The 23,493-nt window shown below is 41.1% G+C and overlaps 1 protein-coding gene across 1 annotated transcript in view; it reads left to right on the top strand.

The window, feature by feature from the left end:
- ttc27 (tetratricopeptide repeat domain 27) overlaps positions 1 to 23,493 on the top strand; it is a 140,949-nt gene that overhangs the window by 55,079 nt on the left and 62,377 nt on the right. The window contains exon 10 of the mRNA XM_071899853.2: positions 18,654 to 18,767. Within this exon, the coding sequence (XP_071755954.1) occupies positions 18,654 to 18,767 (114 nt within the window). The remainder of the gene's footprint in view (positions 1 to 18,653; positions 18,768 to 23,493) is intronic.

The following is a 23,493-nucleotide window of genomic DNA, read 5'->3' as shown; positions in this document are numbered from 1 at the left end:
CGTAGATATAAAACACTGCTTGGTGATGCCAGTTTCTGAGAAAAACCTAACAAGATTCAATTCAGCTCAACCTTAGACGTTTGTTTGGAACACAGATTGACCGAGACATCCATTTCAAATTATATCATCAGAGTGGCCTCAGGGTTGGAAGAAAATAAAAGACCATCAAACACTGATCATCCCTGACCTAACCCCTGTGAAACAGCAATTTTCTCCTGAAGGAAGTTATTGTGAGTGGTAATGCTGTCTTCTCGTTGGAAGTTACATTTTTGTCCTGCTGAAGGAAATATTTTGTCCATCTCTCGCTTGGCTGCTCCCACGCTCTGCCAGACACAAGTCAATTAATGAGAGAGGAATGAAGGGGAAGAGTGTGAGAGGGGGTGAAGGCACTAATTGATAGGTGAGAAAGTGAGTCATGCTGCAGTTTCCCTTCTTGCTCCATCTGTGTCTGCCACAGCTCACGCAGTGACTTCCTTTGAGATGTTAAAAGCATGAAAGACCTTTGGCGATGAAGAGGTAATTACTCTCAGTTGAATTCCAAGCCATCTTTGTAAACCTCTCAACAGGCCACAGCAATTGATTTTTATTCTCAGTTCCCTTTGTTAAATGAAATGTCGAGGCTATAGAGATAATTAACTTTTAATTGCTATTGGATTCTTAGCATTTGTGCGGAAAGTTTAATGATGGCCAAAGGCTACCTTTCAACAAGCCCCCGACATTTTTATTAGTACAGTTTGTTTGGGGAAGTTCTGCTTTAAGGATGTGCAACTCAAAACTATAAATGTTAAGTAGAGGCTGTATCACATAGTATCTATGATGGCTTATAATTCAAGGCGGAGTATGAATGGTAAGTGGGTGGTAGTAGCCTAGAGGTTAGAGAAGCCAGTTTGTTACTGGTTGTACTGGTTAGCCCCCAGTGGCAACAGTGCATGACTGTGGTTATACTTGGCAGCTTTCAGGTGTGAACGTGTAACTAATGTGAAACTGGGTGTTGTTGCAAAAGAGCATGGTGCTCTTTGAATAATAATGGTGAAAAAGTGGCTACAGTTTCTCATTATCTGGCCCCTAGCTGTTGGACTACACCTATGACCAGTGATGAATGCAGTCGATTATGGTCGTCTATGTACAGTAGTGGCTGTGTAGATATAACGGCATATGTTTGTATGTACATGCATGCGTGTCTCTGTGCATGTGTGTGCTCATTTCAGTTAACGGGAGTTAAATTCTTAGAATTGGGATGGTTCCCCAACCGGAGATGAGTTTTTAGAAAAACGCACCTGAGTGATTCTCTTACCTCCCCTTGGACAGCAACTCTCTGGCTGTATAGGTGATTGATTGCCCCCCTGCTATTAAGAGGAAAGGAGAGCTGAGCTATATTGTACATGGGCATTTACAATCCAAATGCTTATTCCATTACAAGGGAACAATACAAGCTTGTTAGAGACTATATAGGGCTTTTTGTCTACACAAGATCACTAATGGGTAACAGCTGGTGAAGAGAGAGGCATTCACTGTGTTCAGTGGAGTTTATGGGTGCGTTCACAACAAGCTTGTTTACTCTTTTAGTTCGGGTTTGTTTGGGCCAGTGTGTGAACAATGCCATTTGAACTCGGTTGCTACCAAATAACTGCACCAAGGCCCTCTTTACACCTGGCAGTAACATGTGTCTTGTATCCGGATTGTGTCTAGATCTGATGTAGCTGGATTACATTTACACCTGGCATTAAAATGTGTCTCCGGTATACACATTGAAATCCGATTTTTCTTTCCCTCAACAGGTGGGCACACATGGCCTTCCTTGTAATATTTACATTCTTTAAAATTGACAGTAAATACCTTGTCTCGCTTGTTCCCCATCTGTGAGACAATCCATTTTTGGTAATATGTTACTGTCCAATCTACATGCTGCCTGTTTATTTTGCTTGTGCTTCCTGGTTGGATCCACACAAAAGTTTATTTCCATTTACGTACAACAGCTCCTGTATGTGGGCTGGAGACGCATTTGCATTTGCATTTACACTTTATTGTTAATGTGGCCAAACGCTTCCCTGACCATCTTTGGAGGTGGTTTGGGTGATTGGTTTACAATTCGGCCTCAGCGCATCTTGGGTGCATTTACACTTGTATTTATTTGTATTTATAAGCGCTACCCAATTACACTCCAATCACCCAAGATGCATACTAATTCCAGGTGTTAAGGGGGGTCCGCGACCGCCTGAAAATGCCGGTCTCAGTCCTCTTCCAAGCAAACTGCGGTGTGGATGTTAGGAGTGAGAATGTAACCAAAACCAACTATAAGAAACAACCACAAAATGCACAAAACATGACAGATGTGTACATCTGATAGCAAGCAGTTATTCATACTTACTGTAGAAAGCCAAGAGGGCAAACCGCTCCTGCTCCTATTCAGCTACTGCTTCATGTGTTCTTAACTGGTACGAACTCCAGAAAAGGTAAATTATATCAAAAAGTGCAAGCAGTCCATCATGCTAAAGTTAGAGCAGCTGGACTCGGATTTGTTTTGACAAGCCACTTTGCCAAAATCTCTAACCTAGCAGGATGAAAGGTTACCAAACTCAGTCCAATAAAAAAGCTACTTTTGAGTCCATGTGACTTTTGTTTATAAGCTTGTAATTGGGCAGTGTGAACCTCAATTAACCAAATGCAAAAATGCAGCAAAGTAAACTTTTTACTATGGTTCAAACCAAAGAAAACAAACTGTAGGTGTGATCGTACCATATGATGTTTTTTGTGAGCATAAACGGTGCAATCCAGCTGTGGTCACCTCAGAGCAATTGTTGCACAGTGCTTTAAAGAGCTCCTAATACCATCATAAGAAACAGTCCAACATACTTCTCTAATTATCCATATTCTAGGTAATGGTACTGTCCAAATGAAATTGGTATAAGATGCAGGGAAAAACATTTTGTGGGGACAATTTAACATATGGTAATCAGGCTCTTCTATGCTCGTGACTGTCTCCGAAGTTGGCCTGAAGTCATTGTCCATCCATCCAGCTGTGAGCTCAGCTAGAACAATGAGCTGGCATAGTATGTCTCATTGTTGCTGAGTGGGACTGGAAAGCTCCTGGCAACTGCTGGCTCTGTGAGCAGGCATCTTCCCAGCCTACATGTAGATCCAGGAATCTGCAGGCTGGTTAGATGGTTGTCACATGTCTGGCCCTCCTCATCAACACCCTACTGTCGCCTCCCTTGACGACCATCTGGAAGTAGTGCTGATGTGTCAGTTATTGTCTCAACTTTCCTTGAAAACTTTTCACCCACATACCAGCAGTTCTTAGTCTCGATTTGAAATGGCACTCTCTATGTATAGTGCTTAATGATATCCACAAAAAAAAGAATGAGGTTTGTGTCATATCCTGGCTAGCTGCAGCAGGTTTATGCTAAAACATTGGCACTTTCACAGACAATTATTTAAATGAGAGTAGATGGGAAATGTTGCTGCCAAGAAGTTGTGGTGGATTCCATCTACATTCATGTATTTTTGGAGAGAAAGGATTAAGAGAGGTTGGCAGAGTGCAGAGGGTTGAATGTCCAGGGGCAGTGGCTACCTCCATGCGTCCCATCTCCACACCTACAGGTGTTGGAAACCAAATGGAGAGAGTGCTTTGTGTCCAATTCCTAGCCCAAACCTCAGGACCATTGGGCATCCACCCAGCTGCATTTCCCCTTGGACTCTTTGAACATGTCAATCCAACAAGAGAAATTAAGAATGCAGCAATGCCATATCAGATCATAAATTGTGGACTAACAGCTAAGGCCCAGATATATTGAACTCCTCTAATGGTGTCGATAAATAAGATGTTCCCTGTAAAGTTTTTGGAGCCTTACACTAATAATGTATGATATTGTCTGCCATTGCCAAGTTGTAGTTGAAGTGTTACAGATGCAACTGGTGAGCTAAGTCAAGGTCCTATACTCTGATCCAGTATTTCAACAACCATACTTAAGTTAATGTAAGTATACGGTTTGTTACAGTGCTTTTTTGAAACACTATTGGAATCATAAGAAATATATTTCTCAATTAAAGGGTACCGAAATGTTACACAGCAATGTAGGTGTTAATAAATACACCATGGGAGCATTAGACAGTGGACTTTGTTTGCTTTGAGGGGGGAAAAAAAAAGCCCAAGTCAGAGAGAAAGCATTAAGTTAGACATGGAGGTTAATTTATTGCCCTGGAGTTTGTGTGGCTTTTATGTCCTAAATCTCCTCAGTCAGCCCCAGTCTAATGTCTTAACCACAGCTGCTTTTTTCATGTATATTGTGACATATACATTTATCAAAATAGTTTCAAGGAGGGCCCGACGGATAGGAGATTTTTGTGTCCAATACAGATAATTTGGAGATAAAATTTACGATAACCGATATGTGGGCTGGCTGATTTTTTTTATTTTTTATTTTTAGCCAGAGTGGCTCTCTCTTCTGAGTAAGGCATTCACTCATTAAAGTGATAGCAACTAAAGTGCATATTTTCTGGAGAACTAACATTACTGAGATAATTAGTGTGTAGTCTGTAATTTTATGCTGCTGTGGTAGTTTTTTGTCCCATATCTGTCGCTGTTCAATGATGTTTCAAAGGTGTGGTTGTAGTGCTAAAAATGCTCATATGATGATCAGAATTAAATCATTACTTCTAAAACATTTGGACTACACTTATTTTAGTTTTAGATGATAGTGGGCTAAAGCTAAATTACAATGCTAATTTTAATTTCACATTTTCTTGAGCAATGGTAGTAATTGCCTTGCTGTAGTGCTGCACCACTGCTAAATGAATACAATGGGTTAAGGATTAATTACTTGTCCTTACCTACAGTGGCAGCAGTGTGTCCAGTGGAATCCAATGATGAACAGGGACAATATGCCAGTCTTCTTTTTACTGTGCTCATGTTAACTATCTGAGTGTTGGGTAGTTTTACACATCTCCGATTAGAAAGTGTCAAGTTATTGTTTACAAACACCGTTATAAATACACGCGAGTTTGGAGAAAATTGTGGAATTTAACTTTCATATTCGCTTTCACGGTGTGAGGCTCTGTCAGATTGAGTGCATTGCCCAGGTAAAGCCTAGGTCTGTGTATGGGAAACACTGTGTTCAGCATGGTGAATAGGCCTGGCTCTACGACTCATGTAGTTGTCAAGGGTAGTTACTTGGTCCTACTTTTGCTGACCAAGGTGTGTCCATCATGTCATCTGCTGCGGAACTTTTGCCGAAACTGATATAGGCCATATCAGCGTGACGTCACAACAACAAGGAACTTACTTCCGGGTGGATAACGTCGGTGGTGCTGCATCGGCGCTACAGTATTTTTCGTCTTATTTAACCCAAGTAAGACCCCTTTTTAAGCTCTTGTGATTAGAAATACACAGACATTATGTAGTTATGGCTGTCCACCAAAAACGAGACGTTCCTGATGTCGTTGCTGTTGATATTTGTTAGTGTATAACCTAACATAACCTAAATATATAGCCTATTTAAGCATTTGTCCACAAACTACTATTTTTTACCAAAATGTTTAGAAATGCTTAAAAGTTCTGTTTTGGCCACTGTCTTATACAAATTAACCATAACTTTATGTTTTTATTTTATATTCTGTTATATAGCCAAACAGTGACAGCCAGTGACACAAAGTAGGCTATGTTAGTGTGATTCAGCGAGCAGAAGTTTAAATTCAAGTGCTGATCTAACAAAGCAACCTCAAACCAGTCATTCTTTAGTGTTTTGCTTTATAGTAGAAACTGTGGACTGTTCGTTATTTACTTTCAGACTCGATTGTAAAGCATCTTGACTGTAAAGCAGGGTGTGATAGCAAAGCCAGATCACAAACCACTGTGTGTGTTGTGCTACTTGTTCTGTGCTAGAACCGCTGTCCATTAAAAACCGTGCGGATAAAACATTTGTGGCACTTTGACAATATGTTTTACTCGTGTAACAGAAAATGGCTCAAGGATTTCAGAAAGCTTATCATGTTGGCAAAATTTCGGTCAGGAAACCTTACCTACATGAAGTGAAAGATTTTACCCGAACGGTTTTTAATGGAACGCCTTGGGACTGGCAGTGCAGTGCCAGTCACAACGGAGCTACTGCTGTGCTAGACCCGAACGAGACTAGCAAAACCGAGAGACTGTATTACTGTCACTCTAGCAAGCTTGCACGTTATGCTACCCAACAGCGACGTTTATAATTGTTATTACTGACCTGTAAGAAAATGCCTGCCGCAAAACCCGGTCATGAGTGGTTGCTGCCAGCCTGTCCTCAGTTCTGTAGATGCAGACGGCCTGTAAACTATTATCTGTATCCACCGATTCCGTTAGGTTGCTTTAAAACTGAAAAAGCCTAAACCTAATCCATTATGTACCAAGCTATATTTGGCATTACAGCCCCAAACACAACCCGATTTCGGCATAATCGCTAATGTTTTGTTTAGTTGACTCGTATTTACCGCTGCTTAAAACGAACCATTTCCGCTGCCGACAGGTGCGAGTTATCCACCCGGAAGTATAGCCAATCTGTTTGTTTACAAACATTCTGATTTGGCCTATATCTGTGAAAGGCTGATATCGGCTGATAATATTTGCTCACCGATTCATTGGCCGAGCCCTAGTTTCAACTGGTTTTCAAAATTTATTAGAGCATTATCTTGTCCATCTTGAAGGCAAGTGTGCTTATACATTTTAGTCCCAGGCAGTCCTTGAGTCTTCATCAAGGTTAGATAAGGTTGTCATTTTCTGCAGTTCATGAGAAATGAAAAGTTTCCACACCATCTTGCTGTTCTCTGGCGCCATTGAAAACACACAGCCAAGTCACAAAATTCTGTGTTGTTCCCCTTTGACACAGCTTGCCTTGTCACTTTTGTCACATCTGAATGTGTTTATACGGCTCAGTGCACACTGCGCAACCCATCCCAGAAGGTTAAATTTCCCCGCCTCTCACATGTCGCCTCAATTTCGATCACCATACCCAGCACCTCAAAACAAATTATTCCTCTCCCTGCCAAGGCAAGTCTCCAGCCAAACAAAAGTGTGTCTCCCCTAAACTGAGTCAGAACTTGGTTGAGAGAGGCGCTTGGGGTTTTGAAGGCGGCCTTGTCTCTCTAAATTAGAGACGCTGGTAGTGTGATGGTGGACTGTTGCCATACCTCCAGACTCTCCAAGAGAAAGACGAAGACATTGTCTAGTCCAATTGGCTCCAAGACCCCTTAGGCCAGTAACATCTTTGCCTCTCTCAGTATGCCTAAATTTTCTGTTGTGAAGCCACTGAACATGAATCATAAATGAAGCATCACTGCAGTGTATTTTTAAGGGTTAGATTATTTTTTGTTTACTGACAAATGCCAACTGAAGTTTCAGTTAGACAGCTCGACATCTCTTGATATCAAGTGAGGCTTCCCAGACAGTGCAAGCTGAAAAGTCTGAAATCTGCCAGTGATTTTGTATACTTATTTGGTTACCTCAAGACTATTAAAAGTGCCCATGATTGTCAGACCAGCCATGTGGGCTGTATACTTAGACTTAATAGTTGGTGGTAAAACAGGCTCAGTTCCTTTTGTCAAAAAACAGCAACAAAACAACATTCTCCTTATTAATATGGCTCCACAACCATTCCTTCAAGCTTGCCCATTTAGTTTAAAGAATCTTAAGGTCACCTGGATTTTCTAGAATAACCTATTTCTAAGAAGTTGCATGAGCAGTCCTTCGTCATCTGTAGTTATGTCCAATAACCTCTCCTTGTTTTAAAATGTCACTGCAAAAACAAATGATATGCCTGCTTTTTACATGGAGTCACTGATTAACAGTTTTTTTTTTTGTAATATAATTTAATTTGGCTTTTACATCACGGATTATTCAAAATGTAGTCATGTAATTGACCAAGCATGAAAACCACCAGCTAGACTTTGCGAAATATGTGGCCTGCCCCTTTGGCCATTTTGTTCATGAAATATGCTGATAAATCTGTGTTGGCTATGAGCCCATGGCTGATGATTATCAGGTGCTCGGGAGGAGCACCTCTGTTAGAGCCAGGCTCTCTGTGTGCGTTTGTGTGTTCGTTTGTTCGTTCATTCATGTGTAACGCTTTTTGCCATGTGCAGTGCTTGGGGGAATTCCGACATGCATGAGGGAAATGCAGTGTGCGCTGGTACACCAGGCATTATGGTAGAAATCACACAAGCGCTAACCAACTGGAGGCTGGTGCGCTGTACATCCACATACCAGGAAGTAACTTGGTGATTGAAGGCAATGCATGAATTCAATATTTTGTTCAGCAATTCCCTTAGTTAAAACACTGTGCTACCACCGCACTTTGGTGTTAACAGGTGGAGTTTTTAAGGTGAACGTAGTTTCACTCACTCCAATTATGCATACACCCCCTCTCTGAGCACCTAAAAAGCACAAGCACACTTTGATATGGTCTTTATCTTGGTATGTACACACTTTGCCCTTGCTCTATCCACTCTGCTCAAACTCAGTAGAATATTCCATCAGTACTTTGATTGAGCACTCAGCTTCATATGGCAATTGGCCAGCTGACCGGTGGATATATTTGAGACAGTGGACTAACTGTCAAGGATAGGTCTGGAGACATTTCCCAGGCTCATGTGTCGGTACACATTCAGGGGCGAATTCACAAAAGGATTGCGCGGCTTTTGCTGACGCTAAACCTGTGCAAATAAGACAAAAAGAAACCGTGTAATTCACAAAGCACTCGCAAAGGGTGAAATGCCCCGCTAACTGCGCTGCCACGCAAATAGTGTCTCGGTGCTCCTGTGCTATTTGCACGTATTTAAATTAGGTAATATGCATACATTTGGCGCAAAATTGTCCCCTTTCTATGCAAATGAGCCTCATTGCAAAAACAGTCCAATTCACAAAGCTCGGCGCTAATTGCCACACGCAGTTAGAGTGAAATTATTAGCGTCTTCAGAGAGTTGGTGGTAACTAAAGCGCATTTATAAGGGGTGTCATGCCCAGACTTTATCACTTGTTGATTTAACTGAGAATTGAATTGAATTGACCTTGCAAATGTCTCTGCAACAATTCCACCTTTGTGTGACCTAAAAAATAAAATTGTCTGTAAATACAGTCTGTAAATAATATTTTGACATTATTATTATTATTAGTATAGAACTTTAACACAGATTGCTTCACAAACAAAAGCAAATAAATCAGTACAACCAAACAATCAATACAACTCAATTTCTCACTCTGAAAATATTTTCACTTATCTCACTAGTCAGCACAGTGGGCTTTATTTTGGCCTAAAGATTCAACACCATGGACAGCCCCGCTCAAACTCATTTACAGTATTACCTCCGCCAAGGAGGTTATATTTTCGGTGCCATTTGTTTGTGTGTTTGTCTGTCTGTCAGCAGGATTACGGAAAAACTACTGGCCCGATTTTCATGAAACTTGGTGGAAGGGTGTAGCTAAATTTTGGAGTGGATCCGTATATTGGTTGCGCTTGCACATTTGCATATCATAGAAGACTGGATTGGCCTTGGCGGAGGTCTGCGCTCTCCGAGTGCCCTTCTAGTTTATTTTGGGATGCAGTGAGATGCAATGACAAACAAAGGATGCAGTGACAGGATGCAATTGTGTCATGAAAAATAAATGAATAAAGCTCCCCTACATTCTCCTTTGTTCTCTACTTCAAATCATGCCATCTTCTTTTGCAGTCTGAAGGTGTGCGTTTGGAAACACCAACAGCACTGACAGACTGGAGTATTAAATCCCAAATATGGTTTCTCGCAGTCCCGGTTAAATTTCTTGCCTGAAGTTTTGAGGAATGCCTTTGCACCTTGTCCGTCAGGATTTGCAGCTCGAGGTCTAAAAAAATCATTTTTCTCTAAGGCAACATTTATACTTTGCCACATTGATAATTGCAATCAGACGCAAAACAGGTGCAAATTGCACTCAGTTGCAACAGGTTATGGGCGTGTTTGCGCTGGCATATCATTAGCGCAATATCTTTTGTGAATCGGTCCTTGAGACGGAGCAAATAGCGGTTGCAAATGATACGCAATTCATGGTGCTATTAGCGGCCGCAATCCATTCTTTGTGAATTCGCCACTCAGTGTCAAAAAAACTTGGCAGCAATATATGTGGCCATTATTTCAGAAGTATTTCCCTTGCCAGCGAAGTATACAGAATATTTAGAGGAAATATTTTATCGTGATTATTAGCAAAGAGCTGAATGTAGTCTTTGAGCCGTAGAGCTGTGTGAGCACTTTGCAGATCAAAGGTAAAATGGACAATGTTCTGCTTGGCTTTTATTATTGATTTGTCAAATTAATTATGCTGTTTCAGAGATCTCTTTCATTAATTGGCTTTATTCTTCCTTGATTTTGTGTACCTTTTCTGGAACATGGGCCTTACTTTGCTTGCAGTGTACTTCTATTCAGAGCTTGTTTTACTGCTACTGCTTCCTACAGACAGCGGCTATACTGTCATGTTTCTCTGAACCAGCAGTGTCCTCAGTTCCTCGACAACCTCCTACAGCTGGGGTGCAAATCAGTGCTATACAGCCAGCTGCAGTTTGTGATCCTTCTAAGAAAAGCCTTTAAATTAAGGTAATAAACAGCCCATGGGCCACTGAGCAGAGCCACTTCTTTGGACACACCAGTCCCTTCAGCAGACACTGTGCTCTGTGGACAGAAGCCTTGGGCTCTGCTTTGCTTACTCTGCTAAATACTGTTTTAGGCCTTCATAGATAGGTGTTACCAAACATCAGCTAAAACACAGTGTACTGGGGATGTCCAGGTGGGTCAGAGGGTCATGGTGCATGCTATGTACTGAGGATATTGTGGGTTTGAAGCTGTATCATGACATTTTTGCATTTTGTCCTGTGTTTCTTATTCCATTCATTCCTGTCATTCTCCAGTGTGTATTATCAAACACAGCAGAAAACGGCTTTAAATAGCTTATTACATGTTACTAGTACACTCACATTAAAAATTTGTGCTGATTTCCAACTTCATTCATTGTACATGTGATGGAATTGTCATGGTCTGTAATTTCATAGACCTTGCTTTTGAGAAGTGCTTATTGCTTGTTTGTGTGATCGGCTGCATGACAAATGCTCGGCATGGTTATCGCTTCCTTTTAATTGTCCAATGATTAATTTTGCTACTGCGACAACTGCATAACGAGCAACATTTACTGTTGCGCTAATGGCTCATTTGAATTCCAGCGTGACTTGCTAAGTGTCCACAAACATGTGATTAGTGTTTGCTCATCTCACCTACAACCATGCATCACTTTTCCTGCATATTTCCATTGTCATCGGTGTATGTAGATAATCATCGCTATGTGACATGTTATGTGTTCTGAGTAATGATGAAGCAAAACCTGAGTTCAACTCAAATGGTAGAGCCTAGTGGGTAGAGCCGTCTAGTGGGATTTCTATCCACCAATATATCCCTTCTAATAAATGGGTATGTAAGTGTAGAGTCGAAATTATCAAATCTAGAATTTAGTAAAGGCATGAAAATATGAAACTTTGATAAAGATATCAATTTACACTCGTAGGGGGCACCACCTTCGTAGATGAAGGACCTTTACTTATACTAATCAGTCATCAGTCTAAAGATCGTGAAATCTTTTCAATACAGGGATTACTTTACTCTGCAAGTAAGGAAACACATAACAACTTCTCTGTAATAAATGGGAATATTTATTTAACTATACAAGCATAACAAATTCAATGAGGTAAGCAATATAAGGCACGTATATTGATCACCAGAATGAAGCACGGAAACTATAGACTAAACATAGACATGAAATGCAATGAAACAAATTAAGAATGACAGGGAAATGATAATGAAATATGGGAATAAGAATTGGCAGCAGTAAATGGAGGTATGTATGGATCAATCAACCAGAGAAACGAGGTGGAAAGCTACGGGGCAACTAAACTATAAAAGCCTAACTTTTCCTGATCTATTTAAGTAATTTGAATCTAAGCTGTTGCATCAACTCTCAGCAGTAAAGACGTGGATAATCAGAGCCTACTTTGTTCAGTTGAGAAGTCCTGCCGGGTCGGGTTGTCTGGTCCAGCTGAGCTCGGAGAGACGGGCTCGGCTTGGCCGGTTACCTGGCAACGGCAGACGCTGGTGGAACAGCTGGTCTCTGATGTGTTATCGTCACGTCGAGGCAAGCAGCGCTACCGGCTTTTCACAGCTGTAGACAACAGGCCTCTCTGGATGTGGAACACTGCGGCGATGTTGCATCAGTGTTTGACTGCTGGTCTTGGAAGAGTTGACGTTTCTAGCTCTTCTAACTGTTATAAAACTAAATTATCTCGTTCCTAAATAGCTTCGAAAATGATCTTCGCTTGGCCGAGCGTTGATAACTTCTTGACTATTAGAGGCGAGGTTCAAACTTCTTGTAAGAGATTCTTAAGTTCATCTGGAGAAGACGTCTCTAACTCCAGGTTCAAACTCTTAAGTTTCAGCTAAGGTCGAATTGTAGCTAAATTGTTGGTCTTGGCTTCAGCAGGTTTCTTGGTGAGGGCGGAATGTTGAACTGTCTGAAAACCCAGATAAGAACATTTTATAGCTCTTTGAATTCTCAGGTGTGGTTTGCCATGCAAATCACGCTTCGCGCTCTTTTTCTGTTTACTAATTAATTTCTTTGTTTGAGAGGATTTCACCCCGAACTGAGAGGGAGGGGGGAAAGGAATGCAAGAGGAATCATTCCTCTAGTCTATTTTATTTTGGGATCTATTACTAAGTGATCTTAATAAAGATTCCTTTTAAAATAATATGTCGGTATTTTACATCTCCACCAATTACTGTTGTCAATTGATCGAAATAATAAAAACCTGTCAACTTACATTCAAACTTATATAGCTAGCACATCAATATAAGGACATCAAATACCTTCCTGGTACAATCTGTGGCTATAAAGTCTTCATCAAGTTAACTCGTATATGTGACTTGGGTCTCTAACTTCGTGATCAATATGAGAAAGACAATTTAAACATTTAAGACATTTGGACGCACTGACATTTTATACGGACCTGTCGTCGCTATAAATGACCACAAGGTGGCAGTGTAGGACCATGAAAATAGGAGAGTGTCTCGGATGAATATCTGATACATTTCAATCATTTAACGCATCATGGTCTGTCCATTCGACACCTTTATGGCCACTTGTTGTGATAGGCCATTTGGTGTTGATTCAAGAAGGCAACAGAAAGGTTGTGGGCTTTCTGCAAATGTCTCCCTGGTATCGCTACATAAGGTAGTACAGTAAAGCTGCTGAATTGCTAATATACAGGAGTTTATCTCCATAGCCATGCAGATAGGGACCTGGAGACTTTATAATAACCCTATCTCTACAGTATACCACTGACAGACGGGCTTAGAGAGCCCCCAGTTGATTGAGATACGATCAGAGAGCTGGGAAGGAGAGGGTGGTGGCAAAGGGAAGCAGGGTCTTTCCTATAGCTGTTGCATTCCAGCAAGTTGTGTAGAGATCTCTATCTGACAGTCATGTCAGTGCAGGCCACCCCCATTCATCCATTGTCTTTGATAGTCGTATGAAAGCCTTTTCTGTGGCGATGAGACATTTGAGACAAAACCTCTCTTTTTTTTCGATCCAGGTTGGAACTAAAGAGGAGAAAAACGTACATTGCTGTGACAGAAATTAGCCTGTTCAATCGGCAAGGGTAATCTTTTACCCATGTCCATTATTTGATTTGGAAAGCTTGATGTCACTGAATGTATCTCACTCCAATGAGATACTTTAGAGAGGCAAAAATAAATGTTGGTTCCTTTTTTGGTTACTTTCTTTCCTTGAGAAAAAAAGTGCAATTTTAGAGTAACCTTTTTCTTATGGTCATCTATTGTTGCTTATTATCCTTATTCATTTATAATATGATATAATAATATTGAGAGAGAACAGAATATAAGATTGACATAACGATGATTCTGATCATTTCACTCTCCTCACTGTTATCTTCCTAAAGATTCTGTACTAAATCAGTATAACAATGAAGATTTGTGATAGGTGCTTAACACATCTGTCAGCTTGCTACAGTAATTGCTAGTTTTCCTAGTAGTTGGAGTTTTTTCTAGACCAGGGCATAACTTTTTGGAATGGTTATTGAATTAAAATTTCACTTTTAACATAAATTTGCATTTGTAATTTGAGGAGGGGATTGTTTGATTTTAGAGTATTCCCTGTATTCTCTCATTTGAATTTGAATTTATTGAAAGGATAGCCCCTGTTCTATTTGTTACTGTGTAGGCTTTCACATCTGGCACAAATTGGTAGCTCTGCTTGTTCACTGATCCCTACCATGTCGGCTTGCTTGGAATGTAATAATGAGACAACCACTAGCCTTGCATAGGTTTTGGATTTGCCTGCCACAAAATAAAAGCACACCCAGTAAGTGGTTTGATACTAGTAGCGGTAGTGGATCAGCCTTGACTGTGCTGATCTACTACCAATCATATGTTTGGTGCAAAAGGAAAGTCATACAACCCAAACTGGTATCACTCACACCCTCACTCACACAGGTATCACCTGACCAATCACAAATTAGACCAAAATCGTATTTTCTAAAAGACATTTTTGGCTCCGACGAAATGAATGGATCCAAGAAAATCAACGAAATATATATATTTTTTCTTCATCGTGGTAGGAGGGGTACCAACATCATCTGGGAGGGCCGTGCTCAACCCAACTCACCCTCCCAACTGCAGGCTCAGCACTCTTTTCGAAGGCTTGTGCCACAACCTGATGTACATAAAGTAAATAAGACGAAGGACGAGTTGGAAAAAAATTTACAAATTGCCTTGCAACACACTCTCTCTCTCACTCTCTCTCTCTCTCGCTCTCTCTCGCTCTCTCGCTCTCTCACTCACTCAAACACACCCCTTGGTCAGCTTCAGAAGTATTTTCCGGATGTCAGCAAATCGCCGGGGGTTATCGCACTGGGCCTGAAATAGGATTTTCTCTGCGTCATTGATAAGAGGCAGTCAAATAGAGTCCAGACCACTCCTCCTCTTCCTCCTTCTCTCCCCCTCCAGCTCCTTATTTCTACCCAGATGTGGCAGCCCCACGTATTACATCACCCAACTCAATAACGGCAGTTCTAGGATCCGCTGTCTGTCCTGTAAACGCCGCTTCTCTCCGTCCGCCTGTCTCCTCTCACCACCTTCTCCCAGGAGCTGAGTGGTGGACGAGTTGCCACGGCAACATGAGGGGATGTGGGAGGTGGGGGAAGGAGGCAACTCCAGGCTTAAATTCGAATTTCTCTTCGAGGAAGTCCCCCCCGGGAGGAAGTTGTTTGTGATAATAATCTCGCAACTTGGCGAGGAAGTTTGCGGGAGGAGAGAAAAAAAAAGCAGAGGAAAGGCTTGTCCTGTGAGGGGGGTTTTCTTTCCAATTCCTGACTCCTCCAGGCACTGCCCTCCCCCCACCACCACCACCGTCTGCACCATGTCATCACCGTGATGCCATCATCATATTTCATATACTCCTCATCTCCCATTTGTTTTTTTCTTCATATCCCTCACTTTGCCTGTTCTGCACTCAACCTCTGGAATCCATCTGGTAGAAGGGTAGACATCTCGCCTAGTCATCCCTCGGTCCCCAGACGGCGACGTTGGCCCCGGCTACTAACGCGTCTGACTGCGATCTGCTCTCATGTTCAGACGAGGCCCCTGCAGGCCGGCCCGGCCTGGAGAACGCCCGGGGGGAAGCACATGTTGATTCAGACATAGAGGAAGTCGGCCTGTGAAGGAGACAAAATATCCCGTTGCCTTTGCGGCCAGATATGAAAGCTCAAAGCACAAAGATTGAAACTCAGCTGGAACAATCACACTTCTGGGGATGTGATGTAATAGGCTATACACTACATTTTACTATTTTCCACATTTTAGAATAACAGTAAAGACATCAAAACTATGAAATAACACAAATGGAATTATGCAGTGGCCAAAAAAGTGTTAAACAAATCAAAACTATCTTATATTTAAGATTCTTTAAAGTAGCCGCCCTTTGCCTTGATGAAAAGGCAAAGGCTTTGGAAAGAAATTCGTACATAGGCATCAACTTCACTATTTATATTTGTCTAAGAAACACATGGGCAGTGTAAGTTGGGAGTTTTCCTTTTTCACAGTGACCTGTCTTGCGGTATGAGGAAATTTGAGTGTTTTTTTAACATAACTATTTATCGCCAAGCTTGCGCTCTTGTTTTGAACTAAATGCATGTGGAAGTCATTTGAGGAAAAAGAAGTAGATGCCTCTTTGGTAACAGTTGATGCAGTTTTGTCTGCCCCCTGGACTTTCGTTAAGAGGAAACAAATGGTTCTCATTGCCGAGTTGTTGTGTTGACTTTTTAATCCCACTTTCTCGTCTCCCAGCCTGTAGATGTCTTGATGCCAAAATAGTGTATTGATGCTTTACAAGCCATGTATTAACCATTAACTAGTAAACATCAGTTGCAACAACAGCGACCCAAAAAAATCATCAATTGGAATTTTATGGCGACACAAAAAATGCTTATGTTTAAAAAAAAAAGTGAACCTTTAACCAATACTTAATGTAGCATTTATTTGTTTAACCAAGATAATAACAAACTGTTAATAAATGGTTAACAAATGGTTAACTAACGTAATCAGGAAGCAATTATCACCTCTTATCAGTTATGATACAATATATAAATGATAAGCTGTTCTTTTTTTATTACATTAATTATCAAATTATATTATTTATAGCATTTGCTGATCCTTAGTAAACTGTTAAAAAATAAAGTAGCCATCAGTTAGTTGATAGTTAACAAAATAATAATATTTAACTAATGTTAAATAATGATAAATTCATCATTTATTAAGGATGATTATTATAAACTGTATTACCTTTCATTCTTATACTCAAACATCTCTCCAGGCAAGGAGGACACAGTACAGATTATAGACTAAATATTTCTCAGGACGCAGTCTGAATGAATCATCTATGAGTTCACGAAGAGGCCAGTAGGAAAACATGAGCTTTAAGTTGATGAAAAAATGTTTTTCAAGGGAATTGATTAGTGCTTTGCATGTCCACATTGATCCATTTGATCCATGTTTCACATTTACATTTCACATTTTGTTGATCCACACAAGTCCAGTTCTCTCCTTTGCATTTTCTTTGATTATGACTATCTATGAATATTCCCCTGCACCCTCATTTAAGCTGCATCAATATGTGTAATGCTATCAATAATTCAGTTAATAAAAGAAGTCCAACATAAAATCCAACGAATAAGATATCACAGTACTGGCCACACTGTTTGATTGACAAGTCATTTGGACATGATAGCAGACACACACTTACTCCCTCGGCCTTCATAGCCACTTCCACTACCATCTCCTTGCTCCTTTATTTCTATGGCAATCAGCCTACAGACATTCTTTGCAAATTTCCTCAGCTACTCCCACTGAGCCAGTCAGCCGTTAGATGACCAGTGATGACTCATGCTTTTATATGGGCCTCTTATGCCCTGTGATGTCTGCAGCCAAACACACTGCAACCTCAGTTACTGTAGATACTTACTGCTCGCTATGTGCTCTATGCTAATACTGGTAGTAATTCATTACTACAGCACTTTATTCAGTGGTTATTAACTATATATTTCATTTAGGCCCAAGAGTTTGCAGCTTTTCATTCCAACTAAACATTACACCAGCTGATTTCACAGATTAGTTCCTCCTTTCTAGGTGAGGAGGTGCAAACACTGAATTCAGCTGCTGTAGTGTTTGACTGGAATTAGAACCTGCAGAGTCTTGGGCCTCTTGAGAAGCAACTGCAGCTTATTTTGTTTGTAGCAGCAATAGCAGTAGTAGTAGCAGCAGCAATAGTAGTAGCAGGAGTAGTAGTAGTAGTAGCAGTAGTAGTAGGAGCACCAGTACCAATACCAGAAGTAGTAGTAGTACCAGTAGTAGTAGGAGCACCAGTACCAATAGTCCAATGCCATGGACAGGAAGAGAGGCCCGCCTACTTCATCCTCCCATGCACAGAGCAAATTGCATGCGTTTCATGAACACACATACACACACACCCCTACGTTAGAGCTTTCTATCCCGCTCTACATAGGGCCTTGTTGTGAAGAAAGGGGCTTAACAGGGGTCTGGAGATCCCCAGGGGTCCTTGAGGGGGTTCCAGGGTGTCCCCAGCCAAATGAAGAAGAGTTTAATTTTACTATGATGAAATTCACTAGAAATTATCCCAATTTTCCCAATCTATGGAACAGCCTCACCCTGAGTGTGAGATCAGCAACAGTTGAGTGCTTTAAACAATGTCTCAAAACTCATCTGTATATGTTGGCTTTCCACTGACATTATTGTCTATCATTTCGATGTTATGCTTCTTTGGCTTATAGTGGCCTTGGAGGTCTTGGTTATGTCATCATGAACCTTCTGTCCTCTCGACTAGTTTGTTTATCGAATGTATAGTTAAGATCGCTTGCATCATATAAGCAAATAAGGTTTGACTTCCATTCAATCACTGGATTCGCACAGACGGAGAAAGACGTGAACACATTTCAGCATTTGCTTCTCAGCTTGAATGACTTAACTGTTGGGTTTTTACTCTTGTGTGATTCAAATGTGTTTTTTTTTTTTCCACCCATGTCTTTCTGCAGTGTATACTGTCTCAGCCCAAGTTCTGGGCAGTGGAAGTCACGGCGCTTTGCCTCAGGACCAAGCTGGAAAGGGGGAGCTCTCGGCGGGTTGAAAGAGCCATGATGCAAACCCAGGTAAGAGCGATATGTGGGTGGATCGTTTCTATGCATTCATTACATTTTGCATTCCAGTCTCACAACCATATAGTCCAGGTAAGGCACATAGAATGCAATTTTACTGCCGATGTTTCAGATGTACAATTTTAATGAAGACGATGGCATTGAATGCAGATAAAGTAAGATGACTTTGAAGTCTATGGTAGTTTTAATTGGTGCTTTCTGACAGCAGTCTGAGATAGTAACTCCCATCAAGATGAGAATGACATGCATAACAAATGTCAAAATCACTGGTTATCTCCTGTAGTTCATGAATGTGTGCCTTATCATTAGCAGAACTCAATGGTAGGATATTTGTCGGGGGTCAGACGTTTGCAAAATCAACGCTGTTCTAGCCTCACCCAGCAAACAGGGGAAGGGGGGGGGTGCATACTGATAATTTACTGTGGAACTGGCACCCTGGGGATATACGGCCCCTCCGGGCTCTGTGATAACACAGGAAAGACGGCTTCCTTCAGCGGAACCCAGGTTATTATTTACTTTCACTTGATGTCACAGCTCCCATCGGTGGCCATTTTGCAGCAGCCGCTTTATGTCTCAGCCCCTAAGCATTGGGTTTAAATCAGTGGCAGGAAAAAGAAACTCACTGCAGGGAAAGGGCATTGTGGCATCATGGCCCTTGTATTGTGTTACTTGTGTTACTTTTTTCATTATTACAGTATGTAATTTAGTGCAAGGTTTTATAGGGTGCTGTTTTGCTGTCAGTTGAGTATTCCCATGTAGAAAATGAATACCTTGATCCATGAATCTATTCACATGAACAGTATCGCGGTTTCTGTGCGACTTTTGAACTGCCGCCATCTAGTCAGCAGTAATTATTGAGAGGGAAATCCAATTGAAAGCAAATAAAAAGGCTTAAATCACTCATCACTGTGTATGGTGGTTTCGTTTTTCATACCATATTTTTTTTTCTTTCTCACTAACTTCTCTCTGTTTAAGTCTCTCTCAATGTCTATTCTTACACTCACAGCACATGCAGAAAGGTATCACACATCATTGAGTGTGTGCGTGATTCTCCAGGTGCCAACACACTGGCCATTCACTTTTTGAGACGACAACATTGAACACCTCAGATACAGTGTTTGGTTTTTGCTTGTTCTCAAACTTTGTCCCTGCTGACCACCGTACACTCTCTCTGACTGTGGGCCACTTAAATTCAAGCAAAACAATGGCTTTGTATCAAACAGGCTCCTGATTGGCTGCCTGGTACACTGGCTCCGCACAAAATGGTGGCATCTACACCTCTGTTTATCTGATGTCTGAATGGTTAGTAGTCTAACATTAGTTCAAACTTAACGTAATTCCAAAGTGGCGATACATAGCAGGTGTGAGGCCACCAAAAAGAAAAAATGAAGACAAAGGCAGCCAGAAAGTACATTTTGGACACGGGTGGGTGGGTTGGGGTGGGGTGGCGAATGTTCAAAGAGGCTGCGGGACAGAAACCACCCTTCCATTGTGGCAGGAGGAAGACGACAAGCGCTCCCCGAGTCCCACCGCTGACACAAAGCCACACCCGGCCGCCACGGGCCTCCGGTCCCCCCAGTGTGACAAACACACTCATCCAACCCCCAGAAGAGAGTACCGTTACACTGGAAGATCGACACACCGATTGGCTGAGGAAGGAGGTGACATTTTTTGAGCGGGAGGAGGGGGTAGGGGGTCACCCTCTGCTTTGTTTCAGCGTCTCTCTCTCTCTCCCTCACCGCAATGTGTTTGGACTTCCCCAGGCTGCCGAAGGGAAAAGAAGAAGGGGGAAGAGGAGGAATATGCCATGTGTCGAGTTCTTTCCTCTCACCATCATCGCCTTTCCTGTGTTTGGGGCAATATATTTATCTCACGATACGATTCGATACGCAATATGGGGTTCACGATTCAATACAATAAAGAAAAAGAATGTAAACAACAGTTTAAAAATGTCAATACAAAGTGCAGATAATGTAATTTGGATGAAGAGCTTGTGAAATTATGATGGTCAAGCATCTCATTTGTGATTACTACAGCAGAATAAAATGTAGCTAATATCACAATTAATTTTTCTGCCCCACGATACGTATTGTCACATTTTTGTATTGAGATATATTGAATTTCGATATACCGCCCCATCCCTAATAGCTAAGCTACAGTTGTTGGTCAACTCCACTTGGTTTGCAACATTATGACTCACCCGCATGAATCCATTTGTTTCCATATCCAGTTTGTTAATAAAAGGGTATATTCCATTCCTTTTGAAAACTAAATATTGAACATTTCATTTCTCTGCTTGCTTTTGGAATAAAAACAAGCTCAGAACAACTTCCCCAGCAGCAGGATTTCAATGATATTATTGTCGATTGCGCTGCTAGATGTAGTTCAGATTCCATGCATAATCCTAGTATGAACTGTGCTTCAGTGGATGTCTGAGCTTTTACTTAACAGAACGAGATTACTGAAGTCCATTAGTAGTGATTACAGCGCCGCGGTGTCCGACTCAGCTGAGGGTGCCAGTGGCCCTGAGTTATTGAATAACCTTGTTCTCCCATTCAAAACAACACAGAGCACAAATAATAGCATAATTCACCGCAGCTCCAAATGTTATTTTGGATGTCGATCAATAATACCCCCCGAAAACCGAGACGCACAGACACAATCGGCAATATGGGATTTTAAAAAGCCAGTGAAGAAGTTATGAGACTCAAATACCTGGCTCGAAGACGACAGCTGCTGAAAGAAATGAAACACGGATGGGTTTTTTTTCCAGACCTTTTTTCCTGCTGGAGGCTGGGTGCTGGGGTGTAAAATAGTAACCGCTAAATGTCAGTTTCTTAGAGAGCTGCAATTTACGCATTTGTGTTCCGAGCGGTCGATAAACGGAATGAAAACTGAGCTCCCGGTTGTGATTAATTGAGTTCCCGAGCTAGATGTAGTTTGTGTAGTTGGAGTGCATTCCTAGAAATGGCCCAAGCTTATATTTGAACATTTTCACTTGTGAAACTTAATAGGAAATGCGCTGTCCGAACGAGGGTTATTATTCATTTTTTTCCCCTGATGTGAAAGACACTATACCCATCTTTCTCTACACAAACTGAAATTATTCTTTCATGTCAGGATAGTGTTTTCCTTCGTTTTTTTCCTCACACAAAATCAGCATAATATATTCTTTGGTTTGACTGATATGGGTTTTTGACTGCCAACAGGCAATTGTTTTCTGCTGATATTCAACATCTTAAAATGTGACCATTTTATCACAAGTATTTGATGTTTCCCCCAGATTTGTGTTTTTGTCAGGGTGGAAAGACTTCTGATACATTTAGACCTTCATAGGACACTAAAACTCTCCACTGAACCCCACACTAATGTTAGTTAATTTAACAAGTTTGCAGCTCGTTAAAGGGTAATTCCGATGTTTTTGTTCTTAGGTTTGTGCCAATTGTCTAGGTTGCCCTTTTCTTTCACGTTATTCCTAGTGGTTTCTGCACACAGTCAGCATAGTTGGAGATATCATGGCTTGTTTTCCTACCTTCAGAAGAAGCCATTTGCTTCATTCTTATACAGAAACAGACTACAAAATAGCCCAAGGTACATGATCCATCACAGTAAACATGAAGCCTTAATTTGGTTTAATCAGAGCTTCTGTTTTATTGTAATTTCACTGTGCCCGAGTTGAGTGCTCTCATATCGATGCGTACATTACGGTACACACTGCTTGCTGTGAATCACATGACACCCACAGGAAGAAATGGAAGTCTCCTCCAGGAAATAATCCCTCAAACATGTTGCCTTACAAAGATTATTATCACATGCATGTCTTTTTATTTAGGGTGTCTTTGTTAGCCGAGACAGCAGTTAACCATAAAGTTTGTATTTTAAAAACTAAAAAATATAATTACATACGATATGCATTGCAAAATGATAGGGGGGGAATGTAAACTAGACATAGACAGTAGTAAATGGGCTGTAACTGTAAATGACACTGGTATTCTTTAAGTCAGGGTGATCCCATCCCACCTTATTCAATGGTAGGGAAAACTCATTTAATTCCTTTAAATGAAGAAATAATTTACAAAAAACACATTTAACAATTAAAAGTAAAAAAAAGTAAATGTGCAAAGAAAATAAAATTTGATAACAGGTTTTACCTGATGTTTTTATGTAGCTGTGGTCAGGGAGGAACCTCCATCATATTGAAAGGTCGATAACCAATATTTATTAAAGCAAATATCAGCAAACCAATATACGGTCTAACCTTAATGTTTACACTTTGATCACTCAGAAATACATTTTCTGTTAGAACAACTAATAATTCAGTTGAATGATTCTCAATTAGTGTAATTCAGCACATTCCACCCTCCCTGTCTGAGCTTCTCTTCAGTAGCATAATCTTGCTCTGTTTATTACTGGTTTACCAGAGCCCACCATATGGCACGCTGTGTTTGTGCTTTGACGGTGTCCATTTGCAGTGGAGGAGGAAAATTAGTTATTAGTCTTCTGCAATCTGCTCTCAAACAAACCCGCTTTTGCCATTAAGGAAAACCAATTGCACCAAGTCAACTGGAAATTCCATTTCCAGATGAGGTACATGTTCATCACAATGGATAATCCTCCTCCTCCCTCCTCCAACGTGGAATAGGAATGGCTCTCCAACACAGCCTGTCATGGAGCCTAGTACCTCACACAGCAGTCAAACCTATACCAGCCATACTAAACC

Source organism: Centroberyx gerrardi, chromosome 15, assembly GCF_048128805.1.
Source record: "Centroberyx gerrardi isolate f3 chromosome 15, fCenGer3.hap1.cur.20231027, whole genome shotgun sequence".
In the NCBI taxonomy this organism is placed as follows: Eukaryota; Metazoa; Chordata; class Actinopteri; order Beryciformes; family Berycidae; genus Centroberyx; species Centroberyx gerrardi.
Note: the sequence above shows the minus strand (reverse complement) of the source record. Positions and strands in the feature narration are given on the sequence as shown.